This window comes from Hyperolius riggenbachi, chromosome 2, assembly GCF_040937935.1.
Source record: "Hyperolius riggenbachi isolate aHypRig1 chromosome 2, aHypRig1.pri, whole genome shotgun sequence".
In the NCBI taxonomy this organism is placed as follows: Eukaryota; Metazoa; Chordata; class Amphibia; order Anura; family Hyperoliidae; genus Hyperolius; species Hyperolius riggenbachi.
Genome location: NC_090647.1, coordinates 457,722,083 through 457,743,218, shown reverse-complemented (window position 1 = coordinate 457,743,218; position 21,136 = coordinate 457,722,083). Strand labels below are relative to the sequence as shown.

General features: G+C 45.1%; 1 protein-coding gene across 1 annotated transcript in view; it reads right to left on the bottom strand.

Annotated features, from left to right (window-relative positions):
• NSUN5 (NOP2/Sun RNA methyltransferase 5) overlaps positions 1 to 20,853 on the bottom strand; it is a 42,518-nt gene extending 21,665 nt beyond the window's left edge. The window contains exons 1-7 of the mRNA XM_068270099.1: positions 20,729 to 20,853; positions 17,430 to 17,552; positions 15,444 to 15,615; positions 13,241 to 13,349; positions 8,176 to 8,323; positions 7,985 to 8,100; positions 7,070 to 7,248 (exon numbers count right to left, since the gene is read on the bottom strand). Coding sequence (XP_068126200.1) covers positions 7,070 to 7,248; positions 7,985 to 8,100; positions 8,176 to 8,323; positions 13,241 to 13,349; positions 15,444 to 15,615; positions 17,430 to 17,552; positions 20,729 to 20,821 — 940 coding nt within the window. The 5' untranslated portion in view covers positions 20,822 to 20,853. The remainder of the gene's footprint in view (positions 1 to 7,069; positions 7,249 to 7,984; positions 8,101 to 8,175; positions 8,324 to 13,240; positions 13,350 to 15,443; positions 15,616 to 17,429; positions 17,553 to 20,728) is intronic.
• Positions 20,854 to 21,136: the final 283 nt, after the last annotated feature.

Sequence of the window (21,136 nt, the reverse complement as noted above, 5' to 3'; positions counted from 1 at the left end):
CATATTTTATTTGGATTTTTCAGGAGTTTACATGGCAAAACAAATAGCAGGTGTTAACATGTTTCCTGGAGCATAAGAAATCTGAGGCACCAGATTGTAGCCCAACATGGGTGATATGACATACAGGATAATAAAAGAGTGCCTGATATTTGTCCATATATCACATGAGGTTGTCCCAAACCAGGGCAACAAAACAGAAAAAAAAACATTTTAACTTCCTCTCCCTAACCCACCCCTGTTGGTCAATCCTTTCCTAGGTGCTTTGCTATTAGGACGAATTTTTGCTAGAGTCCCCTATTACAGCAGTGTTTATTTCCAGCATAAAACGTGGTAAATGCCTTTAATTTGTAATTTCCAGTCTGCCCAAGGTGCCTTGTAGTTGGGCAGTACAGTACCAGCCGGTATACTTGAAGTGTTCCATGAGTTTATTTTTTTCCGCTGTTGTGAAGGTAGCCAGGATGAAAGGCTTCCAAGTTTTAAAGAGGTGCTTAGTCCGTTTCTCTTTATGGACTAGGGCGTCCAGCTTGTCCAGGTTGAACAAATGTGTTAGTTCTTCCTTGACATCCCAAATGGAGGGATGTGCTGCATAGATCCATTTGTTAAAGATTACTTTTCTGGATGCGATAAGTGTGGAAAAGGGCCCACACCCTTGGCTGTGCTTTCCGCTCCGTCTCGTGCCTCAGGAGTCTCATGGAAATTAAACAACAATAGTGCTGGGTCTAGTTGCAATTTTTGTTTGCACAATTTATAGATGTAATCTAGAACCTTTAGCCAAAATAATCTAATATGAGGGCACGACCATACACAGTGTAGTATATCTGCGTTTGGGAATTGGCATTTGGGGCATTTTGGAGAGTAGTATGGGGGGGGGGTCTGGTATATTTAATGTTGAAAGCATACTTTGCTCTGTGAATGAACTTGAGGTGCGATTCTCTCCATTTTTCCCCTATCATCAATTTCCTGAAAGTTCCCAGTCCCGAGATTATTTTGGATGGTATGTTTGGGTCTGACAGGTCTTTGCTCCATGATTGGAAAGAAGGGCATGCCTTCGAGGGGTTATCTTGAATCTGTAGGGAGGATTGGAGTTGGGATAGGGACACCCTTGATAGGTGCGGGGCAATGAAGGTGTCAAATGCATTTATATGTACTAAGCTAGTTAGGTCTTTCAGCTTGCTGGTTATGTGGGCTCTCATCTGTCCACCCCTATGTGTCAGGCTGGGAGGGAAGCCAGGGTTGCCCCAAAAGGGCATGTATTTTGTGATCTGATAAGGTATTTTAAATCTTTTGCAGATTTCTTTCCATGTGATTATTGTATCTCGCATCGTTTCGCTATATCTGAGGCGTAGGGGCAAAGATGTGATTTTGCTGTGTAGAAGGCCCGGTAGGGACCATGGTTCAGCATATGCTGCCTCTAAAGTGTGATTTGAAAAGATGCTAGAGCCATTGATCCAGTCTCTAATATGTCTGATCATACACGCCAGGTTGTAGCGTCTAATATCGGGTAAATTCAACCCACCTTTTTCTTTGGGCAGCTGAAGTTTAGTAAGGGCAATCCTGTGTTTTCCCTTCCCCCACAAGAAGTGCGTAAAGGCCCTGTTGAGTTCTTTGATATCTATGTGTTTCATGAGGATTGGCAGAGTTTGGAGCGGGTATAGAAGCCTGCCAAAGCTGACTGATTTGAGTAGTGCTGCTCTGCCCACTAGATTGATTGGCAGTGAAGCCCAGCTCGACAATTGGCGTTTTATTTTGGCTATCAAAGGGGTGTAATTAAGTGTGTATAGCTTGTCTGGGTGTCTACTAAAATTCAGTCCTAGATATTTTACTTGTGAGCATATTTTTATGGGGTAAGTGGATTGTGGGGGGATCAGAGCCTGCTTGGATAGAAACATGATTTCGCACTTTGCTACATTTGCTTTAAACCCACTCTCCTTTCCCACCTCTTCCAATAAGCTAAAAACTGTTTGTAATTGGTTTGCGGGATCAGATAGGAAGATCATAACATCATCCGCAAATAATGCTTGGGTCAATGTAGTGTCTCCTATGCGGATGCCTTCTATGTGTGTTTCCAGCATTCGGGTCAGTGGATCCAGAGCTAGATTGAAAAGGAGGGGGGGACAGGGGGCAACCCTGCCTTGTTCCTTTTTCTAACTTAAACCTTGGGGAGAGAAATCCTGGTGTATAAATTTGGGCACAGGGGTCAGTCTGTGTAGCTTTGACTAGATTGCGGAAAGGGCCTGTGATATTTAGCTTGTCCAATACTCTGTCTAGCCAATCCCATTGCACGTTGTCGAAAGCTTTTTCCGCGTCAATTAAAAGAACAGCGTAGTTTTTGCATGTGGCGGGGTATGCTTTTACATAATCTTGGGCTATTAATAGCTTGCGTATATTTGAGACCGCTGACCTCTGTCTGATGAAGCCTGCTTGGTGGGGGCTTACTAGTTGAGACGATCTGCCATTATTTTAGATAAAAGCTTGAGATCCTGGTTTATGAGCGATATGGGCCTATATGAGCTGGGTAGCAGGGGGTCTTTACCTGATTTTAATAATATTTTAATGTATGCTATGTTTGCCGAGTTGGGGTATCTGCCTTCTTTTAGGATATGATTAAAGAGGGATGTGAGCACCGGGGCAAGGTCGGTTTTAAGTAGTTTATAGAATTCTGGGGTTAATCCGTCTGGTCCGGGGGCCTTGTTATTTGCTAAATGTTTAATAGTAGAAGTGACCTCGGCTTCAGTTATTTCTGCATTTAGGAAAGTAAGGTCGTCTTCGCTAAGCGTAGGCAATTTAATGTTTCTTAGTAGATCCTGGTCTCGCACGGGGCTCGTTTGAGTTTTTTGGTTATGGTACAGGGACTCATAGAAGACTTTGAATGTATTATTTATTTTGCGTGGGTCGTGGGTGATTTGGCCTGGGTTAATATATATGCTAGATATTACGGAGTTTGTGTGGGGGGGGGGGTCTCGCTAGTTTGGACAGTAGAGTGCCCATTTTGTTGCCAAATTTATGGTAGTACAGGTCTTTGTAGGTTTTAAGGTATTTATCTCTAGCTTTTAAGCATTGATCAGCCAGGCCCTTAGCTCGTAGCCAAGCTAGCTTATTTTCTAAGGATGGCCTATCTAGGAAATTTTTGTGCGCTGCGCGCAGGGTATCCACTGACTCCAAGTACTGTGCATTTGAGTGCTTCCTTTTCCCTGCTACATAGCTGATTATTCTTCCTCTAAGGTTTGGCCGCTTCCCAAAACAGAAAAACATTACCCCTATGCTCTTTGTTTGTTTCCTTATATTCCCACCACCATTGCTGGAGTAGAGCTGCGAACCCTTCATCCTGATATAAGTAATTTGGAAATCTCCAGAGAATATCAGAGCCTTTCGGCATTTTAGGGAGTACTGATAATTGTACAGGGGCGTGATCTGAGATTAAGAGGTCGAGAATTTCCGCGGATTCAATTTGTTGCATTAGGAGGGGTGAGGTGAAAAGATAGTCTAATCGGGACCAGGAGTTGTGGGGGTTTGAGTAGAAAGTGTATTGGGATTCATCAGGATGGAGGGTCCTCCAACTATCACATAGACCGGCTTCATTTGCATAATCTACCAACAATTTTGATTTGTTTCTAGTTGAGGGGCTGATTAGGGAAGACCCAGATCTGTCCTCCTTAGTATGCACTAGTGAATTAAAGTCCCCCCCTTGAATGAGCTTAGCTGTATTGGCTGATAGTGTAGTAGCAAGGAGGGATCTAAAAAAGCCCTTATCCTCATCTGTTGGAGCATACACACTCATTATCTCATATTCTTCGCAGTGAACCCGCAGTCGGATCTTTACCCATCTCCCTTTATCATCATTGCTATATTCTATCATTTCCCCCGGGAAGTTTTTATGAATTAGGATTAGCACCCCTGATTTCCTCTCTTGGGATGGAGAGCCATAGACCTGTCCAACCCATGACTTTTTCATATAGGTGAATTGTTCTTTGGTTAGGTGGGTTTCCTGTAATAAGGCTATGTCAGTGTGGATTTTTTTTTTAGGTGCCTCAGGATCACTGAGCGCTTACCTGGGGATCTAAGTCCCTTCACATTCCAACTGGTAATTTTAAAAGACATCTTAACCAGGGTCTAAGAGTCCGACTGCGAGATTCACATCCCATAAAACATCAAACATTAGGCAATAGAAAGGATTGACCAACTGTAACCCTCCCCCCTTCCCCCCTAAACAGTGAAATCGTGGCTGGAAATCAGATGCGTATATAATTATATGGCGTTGGAAGCAGTCCAGCAAGCCACGGCCGGAGTCGTGGAACATGTCGTGCTGGAAATGTTCATGTAGCATCAGGTCTCCATGAATTTGAAAAACTTTTAAAAGGAACCAAAAAAACAAAACCGAAAACCAAACCATGGTAAATGTGGCTTCACTTCTTCCCTGGAAGCAGTTAGTTCTATGGTAGCTCCAAGACCTAGCCTCCTTATATACAGCCTTTGTAAGTAAGTTCTAAACAGTGTTCCTGCGTGCTGTGTGAATTTCAAAGATAAGAGATGGTGAAAGTTTTCCAGCACGTGGATTATTACTAGTGCAACAGTGCCCCCTAGTGGTTCTGAAAATGCTTCTAAAGAAATACACATTAAAGTCATTCTGGAAGATTCTGTGGTGGAGGGAAATTCTTGCTTTTTAGGAATTTTAAAGCCTCCTTTGCTGATGTGAAGGAGTGCAGTTCTTCATCTCCGTCTGTAATCTTTAGTATAGCAGGGTATAGCAAAGAGAATTTTATCTTCTTCTGAATGCATAAGGCACACGCAGGGTTGAAGGCTTGCCTTTGTCTAGAGACCTCTGCAGAGTAATCATTAAATAGTCTGATGGTGTTGCCCTGAAAATCGAGGGGGCCCTCCATTGCCCTGTATGCCCTCATTATAGCAGTTTTATCGGCAAAATCAAGGTAGCGGGTCATTACCATTCTAGGGGGTTTCTTGTCATCTGAGCTGCGAGGGGGCCCGACTCTGTGGGAGCGTTCCACTTTGTACCCTTTCTTTAGGCCTAACAGTTTGGGTAGTGTCGCAGCAGAAAAATCATGGAGGGCTTGCATTTGCATAGATTCTGGGAGGCCTACTATTCTGATGTTGTTTCGCCTAGATCGGTTTTCTAAATCCTGCAGTTTAGAGTACATTTGCTTATTGTCATCCAGGAGGAACTGTACCTTGCTCTCTCTCTGCTGTTCTCTATCTTCCAGCTTTTGTATGCGGTCTTCTGCATGTGCAAATCTGGATTCGTGCTTTTGCAGCTGCCTGTGAATGTCTCTCATGGACCTGTCCAGGGCGGCCTGTATTGCAGCATGTAGCTCAGGCTTGAGCGTTGCTACTACCTCTGCGGCTATTCTTTTGTAGTCAACTGTGGACATCTGCTCACCTGTTCCCTGGGGATCGGCTACAGAGTCCCAGTCGTCACGCTGTTGACTGTTCTCCCACTCTGGGGATTGGCTGCCGGCATTGGAGTTCTGCGGGGAGGCGTCAGGCGCCATCTTGCCTTCCTCTCCTTCCTCGCCCTCCTTGCTTCTCTTACGGCCCGACCGCATTACATAACGGTCCATGTTCGGTGCCGGGGGGAGCGCTGATCACGCTGGAGGATATCCGCAGCTTGTACGAGTGAGTGGGGGCACTTTAGAAGCTGTTGCGGCTGATAACGGTCAGTGCGGTCTGCGGAGCTCTTCTCCCCTCCTGCTTACATCCAGGCGCCGGAACCGGAAGTCCTTCCAGCCATTTTTATGTGCACTGCGGCACCACATTCTTTTTGTGCCTCCCCAGCCTGTCAGCGTGCGTCCTGCAGACTAGTTGGCCAGGGGATGCTTGATAGTTACCGGATCTGGAGGCAGGATTGGCTCTACTCTTAGCCCAGTATAGCCAACTGCAGCAGCCCTACCCCAAGTTATCATACGCAGGATCACTCGTTACATGCTTACATCAGTAAGGGGAAGCCTCTGTATTGTCCAGAGGCTTCCCCGATCCTCTGTTGCTTGCTGGGACCCTCTTCCTCTTCAGGGCTGCACTCCCCTCAATGTATAAGCGCTGCCACACTGTGCGGGCACCAGTGCGTTCACACCTGTGCAGTAGCAAAAGCTGTGCGCAAGCAGCTCTGTGCAACTGCAGATGCACGGCCATGAGAAATCTTTGACATTAAAGTCAAAGATTGTTTAAAGAGACTGTAAGATTAAAAAGTTCCCCTGGGGGGTACTTACCTCGGGAGGGGGAAGCCTCAAGATCCTAATTAGGCGTCCCACGGGGGTCTCGCTGCAGCCCTCCGAACAGCCGCCCGACAGCCTGTTCAATATTTACCTTTGCAGGCTCCAGCGGGGGCGCTGTTGCGGCTTCGAAGTAGGAGGAAATACCCGATCTCATTCGGGTCCGCTCTACTGCGCAGGCACCGGAGACTTGCGCCTGCGCAGTAGAGCAAACCCGACAGTGATCGGGTATTTACGCCTACTTCGGAGCCGCCACAGAGCCTGCGCAGGAAACGGGAAGGTAACTATTTACATCCCCACTGTTTGGAGGGCTGCAGCGAGACCCCCGAGGGACGGAGGACGGCGTGGGAAGCCTCATTGGGATGTTGAGGCTTCCCCCTCCCGAGGCGAGTACCCCTCAGGGGACTTTTTGACGTTACAGGTTTTCTTTAAGCCCCATCTACACCATACAATTTTTTTTTTGTCTAATTCGATTCACTGAAATCCGACATGTCCGACCGGGATTTTATTCAATTTGCCGTTGCAAAACAATGGCAAATTTAATCGAATTGAATCCCGATTGGACATGTCGGATGGAATCAATGAATCGAATCGGGCAAAAAAAATTGTATGGTGTACATGGGGCTTTGGAGGATCCCAGCGCAGGAGAGGAATACCAAGATCAGGAAAGCCTCTGGGCCATCCGTAGGCTTTCCCCCATTGATGTAAGTATCTTTTTTTTTTTTTTTTTTTTTTTTTTTCCCCCTTTTGGGCATATACTGCTCATTTTGTCAAAAAAACATAGCAAACAATTTAGCAGTGCAGGGAAGTAAACATTTCAAAAGCCAGAATTGTATAGATTCACTTACCAGACCCACTGCATGATGGGTCCACTAGGATGTGACTGACTTTCTGATACTTCGAATCACTTGGGCTGACCGATAGGAAGTCCTGGTTGGCTAGTTCTTGGCATGTGACACCAGCCCGCAGAAGCAGAGTACTCATAGTGGCCAAACGTTTTGTGTCCAAGTCAAAGGCAAAAACCTTTCTGAAATGATTAAGCAGTGATTATTTTAAAAGGGCAAAAGAAACCGGTCATGTCAGAAATCAGTAGAGTGACATTCTGATAACATTCAGTTATCCTTTCCTGTTAAGCAAGCAGGACAGAGGAAGAGAGCTTCTAATCTTGCTGCCTTGCTGTGCAGAGCCCCGTCACCAGTCAGTGACTCCACACGATCTGATAAAGTGACAGTGGTAGTAAAAGAAGAGAAAAAAAAAATCTGTGTCATTACTAACTCCCTTCTTTGATAGTGTTCCTTTAAATGTATGCAACTTAGTCCAAAATAGTATGCAAATGTGTAAGTAGTCTGTCCAGCAGCTTTGCATAAATACTTTCCAGAGAGTGCTTTTGTAAGAATAAAAGGAGTCACTGAGAATCCCCCCCCCCCCCCCCCAAATATTTACTGCCTACTGTAAGCGACAGCAACATATTTATTTATGACCTAAGTATGTGTACACATGTATTTTAAGTGTTCTTTTAAGGCTGGGAGCACATTTGAGCTGTGTGAAAACGCAAATGTGTTGCAATCATGTTTCACAATTTCACTGTGTTTGAATTTTCTTGTGCATTTTGCAATTTTGGAAATGTGTTTGACTGGGTTTGCCTGCATTTTAACATGTACAGTATGTGTTTTTTGTGCAGTCTTTTCCTTGGGTCAAAAATGACTTTATGATGGCCACACAGTTTGCCAAAAGGCACCAGAAGCCTTCACACATATACATACCCTTTGTTCTGTAATATGGCAGCCAGCTGACTTGTCTTGTTTCCAGGAGCAGCACATGCATCAATTACATGAGACCCAGCAGGAGGAGACAAGAGCAATGCTGGGAGACAGCTGGCCTGTGGAGAGCACAGTTATTACCACATCCAGATTTACAAGCAATGCTATGATAAACATACTGAGGTCACTATTACCTTGTCCTGCAGTATGATCTGTCCAGCTGTATATAGGGAGTCCTTGTGGAAGTCTTTATCAGGAGGGAAGACAAGCAGGTCAGGTACATGTAAGTCTTGTAGGAACCTCTTGCCAGGTTTCTGTGCAAATTCAGCAATCTCTTCTATACTAAATAAACAAACGTAAAGAAAAATCAAAATATTATTAAGCTTTTTTTTTCCTGGCCATCATGCTGATCCTCTGATTCTAATAGTTTTAGCCATAGACCCTGAACAAGCATGCAGCAGATCAGGTGTTTCTGACATTGTCAGATCTGACAAGATTAGCTGCATGCTTGTTTCTGCTATTATTCAGGCACTACTGCAGCCAAATAGATCAGCAATAGTTGCCAGGCAACTGGTATTGTTTAAAAGGAAATAAATATGGCAGCCTCCATATTAGTCTCACTTCAGGTGTCCCTTAGAGGACAACTGTAGTGAGAGATATAGATGCTTGTTCAGGGTCTATGGCTAAATGTATTAGAGGCAAACGATCAACTGGTATTGCCTAACCACTTAAGCACCAGTGGTCTTTGCCTCTTTAAAGTGGACCCAAATTAAAAATACAAGATTTCAGAAATAAAATCTATTTTCTTAATAATAATAAATAGCAGCCTTTTTTCAGCTGCATGATGACAAATATAAAATATTTTACATTTATTGGAGGAACCCCTCCCTTCCTTTCATATTGCCGGGACAGAATCCGGCAAACTGGTGGAGGAGATAAAAAACAAAAACAAAACACAGGCTGCTACTGATGATGTCATGGGAGGTGATCTCAGCTTGTGTGAGATTTCACAGACGACATCCCTGTGAGGGAGGGTAGCTGATGACAAACACACCCACGATCTAAAACCTCCTACTAAACTCAGAATTAATGGCTGCCACCTGTATAACCCTAGTTATACAATACAATAATATTCCTATAGCGCTTTTCTCCCATAGGACTTAAAGCGCTTAGGCTCTCTCAGATTCAGTAATTGGTAGTAGGATGAAGTATTCACACAACAAAAGTTATAATTCTGCAAATGCCAAACTGAACAGGTGGGTTTTCAGTCTGGATTTAAACACACAAAGGGCCCCTGGCCATCGTGCGAACCAATCGTGTGTTTTTAAACGTTTTTTTTTTCAGCTCTAGGACATGGCGGACAGGTGAGCGGTTAGGGAGGGACCCCTGTGGGAGGGATGCCTGCACGGGGCGGTCCTGCTAGCGACGCAATCTTGCGATTTGCGTCCAACTGAAGCCTCCCACCTGAATGCTAATGGCTGCTAGATGTGGTATGGCAGGTAAAGGGTGTATGACAGTGCATCCTGATAGGCTGACGAGCACCTGCTGACGACTCAAATGTAGCTGCATGCATGTATTGCTGTGTTCTATTGCTTGTGTGTGTTGGATTTAAACACAGCCAGGGATGGAGCTGTCCTGATCTGTTGAGGTAGGGAGTTCCAAAACGTAGGGGCAGCATGACAGAAGGCTCTGGGACCAAAAGTTTCCAAGTGGACTCTGGGTATGACTAGATTATTAGAACCTGTGGATCTGAGAATGCAGGAATTGCTACGCAGCTGCAACATATCTTTCATGTATCCAGGGCCCAGATTATTCAGGGATTTAAATGTCAGTAGGCCGATCTTGAATAGGACCCTCCATTCTATAGGTAGCCAGTGAAGGGAGTGCAGGACTGGCGTTATGTGGCAGTGACGGGGTTGGTTGGTTAGCAGTCTGGCAGCAGTATTCTGTATCAGCTGTAGGCGGTACAAGACCTTTTTTGGAAGGCCAGTGTAGAGAGCATTACAGTAGTCCAGTCGGGATGTGATGAAGGTATGGACTAAGTTTGGCAGATCTTCTGGGGGGATGAGGTGCTTGATTTTTGCAATGTTCTTCAGGTGAAAATAGGATGATTTCACCACAGCAGAGATTTGAGTTCTGAAGTGCGAGGAAAGGCGGAAAATCCGCCGCGTGTACTAACGGCAGGACGGCTGAGTCCGCGTCCAGCACAGCGGCTGGCATGCGGAGACGTGCGCCTGGCACCACGAGAGAACGCGGAAAGACCGCCGCAGGTACTGACACCAAGGCGGCTGTTTCCGCGTCCAACGCGGCGGTCTGTATGTGGCGGCGTGTTTGATGTGGCTGGGTCTGTTAGTTCACATAGGCGGATGGAGAGCTACGCGCGCGCGGCCCAGATGTCAGGACCTTTATACCAGCAGGGGAAGTGTCAGCTGATCAGGAGGATCAGCTGATTCCTGCTGGACTCATGATTGGCTGAGTGGCTTGGGCAGGGCGGCAGACTCCAGCAACTATATATTCAGGTTGCTTGTCAGTTGCTGGTTGTCTGCCATTGCGAATGCTTTATGTGTTAGCACACAGACCTCAGTCAGATCCCACAGTGTGTTAGAACCAGGAGGACCTGGGAATTAACACTGAGCTAGATTATTCTCGCATTATGTTATGTTATGCTATAGACTAGTTCCAGGGTGTTGTGACTACGGACCTCACACCCAAGCCTAGGATACTGTGTCAATGCTATGTTATGCTATAGACTAGTTCCAGGGTGTTGTGACTACGGACCTCACACCCAAGCCTAGGATACTGTGTCATTGCTGCGTTATGCTATAGACTAGTTCCAGGGTGTTGTGACTATGGACCTCACACCCAAGACTAGCATTGTGTACTTGTATTACTTTAGCCCGCTTCCAGGGTGTAGAGAGCTAGGATCTCACATCCAGTTAGGGCAAGTCTGTTCATCTTAGCAGCAGGGCATCCTGCACCAAGCCTAGGCCCCTCTCCTAGGGAGCCTTTAGGCTATAGGGATTCACCCACAGTCTGGGGTGAATTCCCTTCTAACCTCCAGCTCCTCTGGTGGTTCTTACTCAAAGTGGTACTGTTACATCAAACACTCATATCTCAGGTGTCCAGAAGTTAGACATACCTGGATTATTGGTGATTCTGCAGATCATCCATAATCTGGTGTATATCTGCATTACTGGTGATTCTGCAGATCACCAATAATCAGATTCTCCCTGCGTGTTGACACCAATCGTTACATGAAGTTTAAATTCCCATCAATTAGAACTCCCAGGCTACGCACATGATCAGAGCTGCGTAGATCCGTGCCTCCTATTCCCAGTGATGAAGACTGCAAGTTAAGTTGTTTTGTTATGATGCTCTGCCCTCTAATCAGAAGGACTTCAGTTTTGTCTGCATTTAGTTTCAGCCAGTTGTCATTCATCCATTGCTGTAGTTCACGTAAGCAGGCGTTTATAGTTAGAGTTGAGTCTGTCACACCAGGCTTGAAGGAAAGATATAGTTGGGTGTCGTCTGCATAGCAGTGGTATGTCAGGCCATGTTTTTGGATTAGTTTTCCAAGCGGTAACATGTAAATCGTGAAACGCAGGGGAGAGAGGATTGAGCCCTGGGGCACCCCATACTTAAGTGATACAGGGGTGGACAGGAAGGGCCTCAGACACTTTGTGGGTTCTGCCACTCAAGAAGGATTGGAACCACTGAAGAACTATGCCATCAATGCCGCAGTATTCCTGTAGCCTGTTTATCAAGATGTCATGGTCAACTGTATCAAAGGCTGCAGAAAGGTCTAGCAGTATGAGGATCGAGCACTCTCCTCTGTCTCTTGCCATGAGCAGGTGGTTGCATATTTGGATGAGGGCAGTTTAAGTGCTGTGGTGTTTCCTGAAGCCAGACTGGAATGGGTTATAACTGTTGTTTTGAAAAGAGTTATAAAAAGAGAAGGGTGAAAAGCATGCACTGAAATGCTCATAGGCTTGAAGGAGTGTTTATTTATCTGTGGATGTGTCAGAGTGGTGCAACTAAATATTTTGAACTAAAAAAATGTTTGGTTCCGCTTTAAGGACAAGAGACCACTGGTACAATAACGACGGAATTCCGACGAAATCACCACATATACCCGCCGTCACCGCCGTACGCCGGGGTCCTGAGGACATCCACTCTGCTGTTTCTATGACGGCAGAGTCATGTGAGCCGGTCAGGAGCCGCTTTCATTAGCTCCTGACCGTGTCTATCAATGTATGCCTATGGGAGTTACATTATAGACACGGCCAGGAGCCAATGAAATCGGCTCCTGACCGGCTCACATGGCTCTGCTGTGAGCTGCAATGGGACACAGCGGGGATTCAGCGGCGAGATCGGTGGGAGCTACGAAAATGACGGATGCGCACAGGCAGTGATTGAAATCTTCGCCCTGCCAGCCAGGTAACCACCAAAATGGCGTAGATTTCAATCACCTCAGCCCTTAAGTAGTTAAAAAAAATATATATAAATATGGCAGTCTCCATATCCCTCTCACTTCAGTTGTCCTTTAAGTTGCTCTAAGCTTTCAGAGAAGAACCGTAGAGACGGGGTCCCAAGCCCTCACCTGTCCTTTTTAGTTATATGGGCATTGGTAGGAAAATGGGAATCTGTAAGCTGGTGTGGCAGGTATTTTCCACTTTATTTTGCAAGGTCTTTACAAACAGCTTTATGCATAATTAATAAGATAAAGAGCACCTCCTACACACCCAGTGCCTCTGAAGCATTAGGCTCCCTGCACACTGCAAATCCGTTTTCCGATTCCGTTTCCGATTCCGATTCCGTTTCCGATTTTCCTTGAATACATTCAACAGAAAAACGGATCAAAAAACGCAGCATGCAGTTAAGATTAAAAATCTGAATCGGAATCGGATGTAAAAACAGATTAAAAATCTGAATCTGAATCTGATTTGCTTGCAGTGTGCAAGAGGCCTTAGGCTGTTCTAAAATCTACCGAGAATGTGGCCCAGCTATATCATAAGCACACCTACAGAATGCATTCCTGTGGCTCAGTTCCCAACTCTCCTGTCCCACTCAACTCTAGTTTGAGCACAGCCTAAAGACTCAAGAGCCCAAACAGTCAAAGAAAGCCAGTGATATTAGTTCTGTCTCAAAATGTATATTTATCATATTTGGGAGCATGCTTTTGCTGAAACAGTAATGAAAAATCATTTCTAACTCAATCCTAACAACTTAAACAGCAAGTTGTGAAAGAGTGTAACTTACGTGCGTGCTTTTCCCAGGTAGGTATATCCCTGGCGTTTGAAATAAGAAATGACTTCATTTGTGGATGTCTTCAAGGTGTTAACACGAACATATCGTGGCAAAGCTGGGCCTAGGAGCAGATGACCATTAGTGCAAACTAGCAAAAAATGTAAAGAGGCACTGCAGTGACATACAGAAGAATGTGGTACATTATTCAGAATATCCACTCTTACATTAATTATCCTGGTTTTAGCATCAGAGACACTGCCTCTATCTATACATTTCTGTATATTGGAATTTAACCCCGCCCTCCCAGTGATGCTTAGCCTAAGCTGTTTAACTATGTGTAATTCTCGCAGAGCATTCTAGGAGACCAGGTGTTTTTTCTACTAGCGTAAACAAACATTTCACAGTGATGCACCTGACAGCAGTAAAGCTGTTGCTACCTGTGGTAAATTTCAGAATGTAGATCAGGGTGAGGAAAATTTTAACAATGGGCAAACACTAACTAATAATTTATAAATGAATACTGCAAAAAAAAAACAAAAAAAAAAACTATTTTATTCATTAGGTTAGTTTCAGTATAGTTTTGACAACTGACATGTTTCGAACTAACCCATCTCCTTATGGGTTTTCTCTATTTTCAAAAGCACTTTGTGATGGGCAGTTGCTCATCCCAACTGGAAAGGCCGCAAAGGTCCAGGACTTGGGCGGCGGCAGCAGACCGAGGGGGGACCCGAATATAAAACAGGAGTTGCTACATAGGAATAAGGAGGCTGAAAATGGGGCGCAACACATGGAAAAAAAGGAAACTGATGACCAAAGGAGCTGTTCATGAAAGGGGCTACAGTAAATACATGATACACACGGAAGAGGGGCTGCACATGTACAAGAAAGGGGAGCTATAACATACTTGGCCTAGGAGCACACAAAGTATAAATTCAGCCTTGCCCTTCAAAGGTGCTATGCTGGCATTGATCACGACTGTATATGCTTTGAATAGTGGTAATCATTAAACTGTTCCCCATCCCGTGCTTACACCTCATAATGTAGATGTCCTAGGTTTTTGCGGCATGTGAATTGTATAGAATGCTTGGGGGCCCAATGTAAAACTTGCACTGGCACCCAAAGCTCCCTAGCTATGCCACTGGGAACAGAACATCCCTAGAGTGTCTTTGTGCTTTTACTTTAAAGGACAGTCATATTATTAACCCCTCAGCAGAGGTGACATGCAGGCACCTTCCCATCCCTCACAGACCAGGATATATATGCATACAATACTTTTACGTGGAATTGATTTATTCTTCTACTAGCAAACAGTCAGAGCTACCCCACCCCCACATTCACACAGCCTTAGTAAAAAGGAATAATTCTTTGTGAGTCACTGTACCAGAACAGTTATACAGGTCAGATATTTGGTCTCTGATGGCTGCATGAAGAGGTCTCCCTCAACATTAATTTCACTACAGGCTTCCTTTAAAGAAGACCTACATGTGCTTTGTCTCAAATGCATGCATAGGTCTGCAGCAATGGCTTTGACATGAGGTGGGAATGAAGGTCAATATACTCATCTTCCAATATGTTCTCCTAGGCTCAAAAAACCCTTACTTTGAATGGAAATGCATAATTCTTCCCCCTCACTATATGATGACCGCCAGCTCATCCCCTCCCCATACACAAATGCTCCCCTGCCCTTGCTATAAAGCAGACAGCAGGGTAGTATGACAGAACAACCTAGCATCCTGCCAGTTACCTGATGCCATTGGGAATGTGCACAGCGCTTGGCTAATATATTTGAATGGGTTGGATCACACCAGAGCGATGTGATTTTTTCCCAAACTAAACGCGAGTGCTGCAGCATTTCTGCTGATTTCTGAGGTGATTCAGCCTCAATGTTAAGTATAAGAAAGTGGTAACCGCTCTTAAAAGCGCAGGATTAGAGTGATTTTCCAAGCATTTTTGTTACATAACCAGTTAGCTAGCAGTTGTACTGTATGTAAAAAAAAAAAAAATTACACAAAAACGCTCCAAAAATTGCTAGGTATAAATAGAGAAATCGCTAGACACATGCCTAAAATCGCCATGAAAAAAAATCACTTCAAAAAGGGCTGAGCGTTTGCGATTAAGCTAGTGTCTTTTGGTGTGCACTGGCCCTCACTTACGAGCATATTCATTAGCATAACCATTCCTGTCCTGCTATAGAGCAATGCTGCTTCTGACTTACCATTAGCTGTGACACCCATAGAAGTCAACAAGTCCTGATTGCTGCTGACTTTTTTCTTGACTTTTAACTTAGCAAGTTCAGCTTGTAGGCGAGCCCGATTTGAGAGAATGGTTGCCTTCCAGCGACCTCCACAGTGCAAGCCTTTTCCAAACAGCAGATCGTATACCAGCACCTGAGGAAAAAGAACACATGTTGACAGACACCGTGGGCCTCATTTAAGCTGCATACTTCTACACATCCAATTTTTATTGGCCAATCGCTGACTAATTCTACCACTTCCATATAGTATGAAAGCCAACAGATTCTGAATACTATGAACAGATTGTGTAAGTAAGCACTCATACTACATGGAAGTGGTAAAACTAGTCAGAGATTGGCCAATTAGAATTGTATGTGTGTACCAGGCTTTGCTCATGCATTGGCTGAAGATTATGGGAGTTCACAGTTGGCCTGTCTTTATAAAAATTGTATTCTATTAGGTGCAAAGACTTGAGTCACATCAAATTACGTAGAGGGTCACCAAAAGGTTTATTAATGAGCCATTGAGAAAATGCACTTCTGGGCATACACCTACTGGCAAGCAGCCCATTTCAGAGATATTTTCAGAGAAAAAAAAAAAAGCCAAACTACAGTATAGAACTCTTTGGGTCACTCAAAATTCAAATACAATCATGCAAACGATGCACACCACATTCAACCCAAGAGTTCCCCCTTAAAGTGTACCCGATATGAATCAAAATGAAAAACTCATACATACCTGGGGCTTCCTCCAGCCTGATCACTCCCTCGCCGCTGTCCTCCGCCCCCTGGATCCTCCGCAATCCTCCTGGTAACTTTGGCCAGTCGGTGCAGTGCATTCCCAGCAATGGGGTGCGCGCGTGATTGGGACGGGCATGTGCAGTGAGCCCCGACTCCTGAAGTTACCAGGAGCCATAGCGGAGGAACAAAACAATGGAGGAGGATGGCGAGGGACAGATCAAGCCGAAAGGGGCTGGAGGAAGCCCCAAGAATGTATGAATTTTTAATTTCTGTTGATCTCAGGTTCTCTTTTGTACGGACAGAAGTGCTGTTCTCAGTAAACAATCCCTCCAATATGGTGAGTCCACAAATACAGTTACTACAAAACCTGCTGTCAGATGAAGACTCCTGTTGGGGTAGTTTCAAATAATAAATTCAACAACTGGTTGGTTGACAACCAAATAAGGCCTTTTTTCCCAGGCAGCTGAACTGCTTGTTTTACAGGCAGTTCAGATCCCCTTGGGCAACATTGCTGGGCCGACCTGTACAGACGCGTGTCAGCTGTGTAGCTAACAAAGCATTCTGTTGCTATGCGGGGGAGCGGAGTGACGACAGAGAGACATGTGCGTGACATCATGCGGCAGGCAAGGAAGAAGCGTTTTTGAAGAATCTGGTCACCGTTCGGCCAAGTTGATCCTCCAGGATAGCTGGTCGAGCAGCCGCTGGCGGTCGGGGGCCTTTTTACTCACACCTATCGGCTAAAGCAGTTGTCATCGGCCTCCTCAGATGATTTTAGTTAGGTGCGTCTATGAGGCTTTAGAAGCCCAATTTTTCTCCATAAGGCCTGGAACCCACTAGCAGCACTTTTCTAAGAACTTGTGATTCGAAAAGCTCTTGCTAATGTAATGCTATTGGTGTGATCCCACTTGATCTATGTGTTTCTTTTTTAAATCCCTCATACCATTGCATTAGAAAGCGCTTTTAAAATCACAAGCACTTAGAAAAGCACTGCTAGTGCGTCCCAGGCCCAAAACTACGGTAAGTCTCTGATTGGCTGTTTTATACAACCAGTATAATTTTACTCACGTTGTCCACTTTTATTGTGAAGATTTAATCATTTGGCTATTTTTATTCTGTCTACATCCAAAGAAACATAATCCTTTACCAATACAGAAATATAATAAACTTGGAGTAACATAACCGGCAGGCTTAAAAATATAACCCTGCAGAGGCTGTTGTCTTACTTACTTTAGCCAAATTTAGTGGAAGTTTTTTCGTCCCCTTAAGCAGATGTGAACTATTAATTATTTCTTCAAGCACGGGAGAATAGCGCAGAGTCTCACAGATCAGAGCATAGAGCTGACGCACATTCTGGTGTAAAAAAAAAACCACAGAAAAGATTTGATTAGTGTCAATTGTTATCTAGTGACACGCGTCAGCGCTAGTCCACTTAAAGTGACCCAGTGGGAAATCTTATAGGAATAGTTCTCCAATCGCAGCACCCTCTGCAAATTGAAGCATTGTAATTGGCCGAATAGGTTGGGCGTAGCTATTACTACAACCCATCTGAAACCTGAATGTTAAAGAGGGTGCTATCCACTCAATTACGTTAGCACATGAATGTCAAACTCTGGCCGTGGGCCAAGTTTGGCCTTCAGAGCCATCAAATTTGGCCCTCAAGCGGTTTCCCCACATTACATTATGTTTCGCCCACTTTAGACCACCAGGCAAGCTAAACTGGGGGTAAATCCCTAGATCAGCAGGGAAGCCATATGGGGGAGGCTAAAGAATTAGACAGCAAGAAACTTGTTTAGGGGTGTGAGGGGGGGACCACTAGACACCAGGGAACTATTTAGGGGTTGGAGGGGAGCCACTAGACACCAGGAATGGTATGGTTGAGGGAGTGGGGGGCCACTAGACATTAGGGAGCTGTATAGGGTAGAGAGGGGGACACTAGACACCAGTGAACAATAAAGAGGATGGAGGTGGGCCAGTAGACACCAGGGAATTGTATAAGAAGGGAGGAGGGCCATAAGAAACCAGGGAACTTTATAAGGAAGGAAGGAAGGTGGCCAGTAGACATTGAGGATGGCCCGCGACTTGGTCCCAGTGTTCAATTTTGGCCCACTTCATATTTGAGTTTGACGCCCCTGCGTTAGCGAAACTTACCTATGAGGTTTCCCAATGGGTCACCCCAAGTAGACTAGTGCCCACTGCCCACTGCCCACTTTACAATACATACATATATAAATACAACAGATTTATACATCTTTTGTCAACAATAAAACTGTTCAAGGAACAAAATGATGTGCCGTATTCATGGTAGTTTCATGCTATAAAAATCTAGCATGTGTACTGTACTGAAAACTGCAGATGAGGGGCCAGCAATGACTGGTAATATACCAATTACTTTTTACACCCAAGCGAAGACAAGCAAGAAATAAATAGACTTGTAGACAACAATGAGATGCTAATTTTTCTGACGCATGCAAACTGCATGCAGCTTGGAATTATGCCAATCAAAATAATTTGCAAACGCAATTGACTGCTTAAATTCCAAGGTGAATGCAGTTTGCATGCAAGCTGCAAAAAAAAAAAAAAAAAAATACTTCATTGATCATTTGTAATCAACTGTTAAAGATGGGCATATGCCTGTACACAGATCAAAGCGGAGTACAAACATAGATTGAATGTCTGCTGTTTGAAGTACAACTTGAGCCTGGGGACTCACTATGGGCAATTTGCGTAATTGCAGAATGCCCATGCTTTTCAAAATCAGAATTTCCCAGAGTGATTGAGATTTGGCTACTGTAGTCACTGGTGCAATCTCTCCGGGATCGCTACTAAACTGCGATTGCAATGCTGCTTTTGTGGGACCACCCCCATCGGGATCTAGTGGCAATCACCGGCAATCTGTAAAGAATTGAAGGACTACAGGTGCCTTATTGTCAGAGCCAGCCCTTCCATAGGGGAAAATGGGAAATTGCCCAGGTCACCCAAACCAGCCGCTGCGACTTCCCACCCTTCCCCCCAGGTCACCCTCTAAGTGTATAGCTGACCCCTGCAGAGAGTTCAGCAGCGGATCAACTCACCTTTTCTAGTTGGCGTGCTCCTCTTCATCCCAGCTTAGCGCATGTTCTCAGGGACACGGCGTCATGTTACATAACCTGAATGTGCCGTGGTGGTGAAAATGTTTGCAACTTCATAATATTTTGCAACCATTGGCAATAATTTATATGTATAGCTACCAGAAAGTGCAACCAAACCATTGAGTTCAATGTATTTGTTTCAGGAAATGCACCACAACCTAACCCCATTCTCACACAGAACCCTCCTCTACCGGGCAACTAATAACCCCCCTGAAGGGAAGGAATAACCCTTCCCTTTGTGGGCAACTCATCCCCCCCCCCCCCCAGGTAACTAACCCCCTTCCCTTAACTGGGCAATTAATAACCCCCCCCAGAGGAAAGTACACCCCGGCGGTTGCAATTAATGAAAGCCGGGAAATATTAAAGGCGTGCATGCGCAGTTAAGCACAGTCTGTACAGTGCGCATGCGCTGTATGGCAAGTTGCAAAATGTTTCAGGTCGCAATATCTTTCATCACACCGGGACATACAGAAGAGGATCCAGAGGGGATAAAAAATGGGGAGCATGCAGACTGATGTAAGAGTGTGTAGGTCGGACAGTTGCCAAATTCTCTAATGCCACTGGGGGGGGGGGGGGGGAGAGCTAAATTAGGTGACCCCTCATTTAATTGATGGCTCAATGGGCATCAAGTTGAAAACTTGGGTTGCAAGGTTAGTGCTGCTTATGGGTAATTATATAATTATTTATTAAGCACCATATTACGCAGCGCTGGACAATAAATAGGGATACATACAATATTTAGGGGTGACATACAGCAAAATGACAATACCTGAATACAAGAAAGACCAGATCATGCAGCACAGTATGAGTACAAGGTAATGCTTAGTCACTGGAGGGGAGCATGGAGATTAGGCAAGTTAGGTTCACTCAGATGCATAGCATGGGTTCACAGTAATGGAGGTGCATGATCAGGTAGGACACAAAAGGAGGAGGACCCTGCCCAAAGGCTTACAATCTAGAGGGAGAGGTAAGGACACGGAAGGTAGGGGACCAGAGTTCAGCTGTGGGTTTAAAGCACTTGTGAGGGATAGTAGCCCAGAGTGAAAAAGGTGAGTTTTGAGGGCTTTCTTGAAAATGTTGAAGGAGGGGCTGCCCTAATGGGTGGAGGTAGGGAGTTCGTGTTGGAGTGGAATGGAAATGGATCACTGGCTCTGCTTAGGATGACCAACTTTATTTTAGATATGCCACACTCAATACGTGAGAACATGTAAACCAGTCAGTATACAGTTACTCTGTACAGTAAATTATTTCATAAGCATAGAGCAGAAGGGTGCGATTTGGGTCAGACAGGAGAAAAGTTGTTGTATGCATTGGCAAGAACGCCTAAAGAAAATGCGTAAGATCCTCCCCTGCAGCTGTGCATTCCCCACAGACACACCACACAGCCCTGAGTATAACCTGGAAGCCGCTGTCATACACCAGAGTCTTCACGGCCCCCTGTTTGCGCTGTAGCTTATCCAAAATCCCAGCAGCAGCCTGGTACACGGCCATCTCTGCACCAGCTCTACACTCACGTGGAGTAGCATCCAGGAAGCGGAAACGACAAGACAGTCATGTGATCTCCTGTAGGGGCGGGGCCGGGGTTATGGAAGGACAGTTAGGCTGCAGAGGGACACTGACTGAGCATGCTGGAACCTGTTACTGCAGGGGCGATAGCAATATGTCCTGATATGTGGGGGGTGAATACTGTGTGGGCTATGTAGGAGAAAGATTTGAATCAGGATGATACCATTTATTGGCTAACTCATAGCTCCCAACTGTCCCTCTTTGGGAGCCCTGTCCCTCTTTCCTCCTCATTTGTCCCTC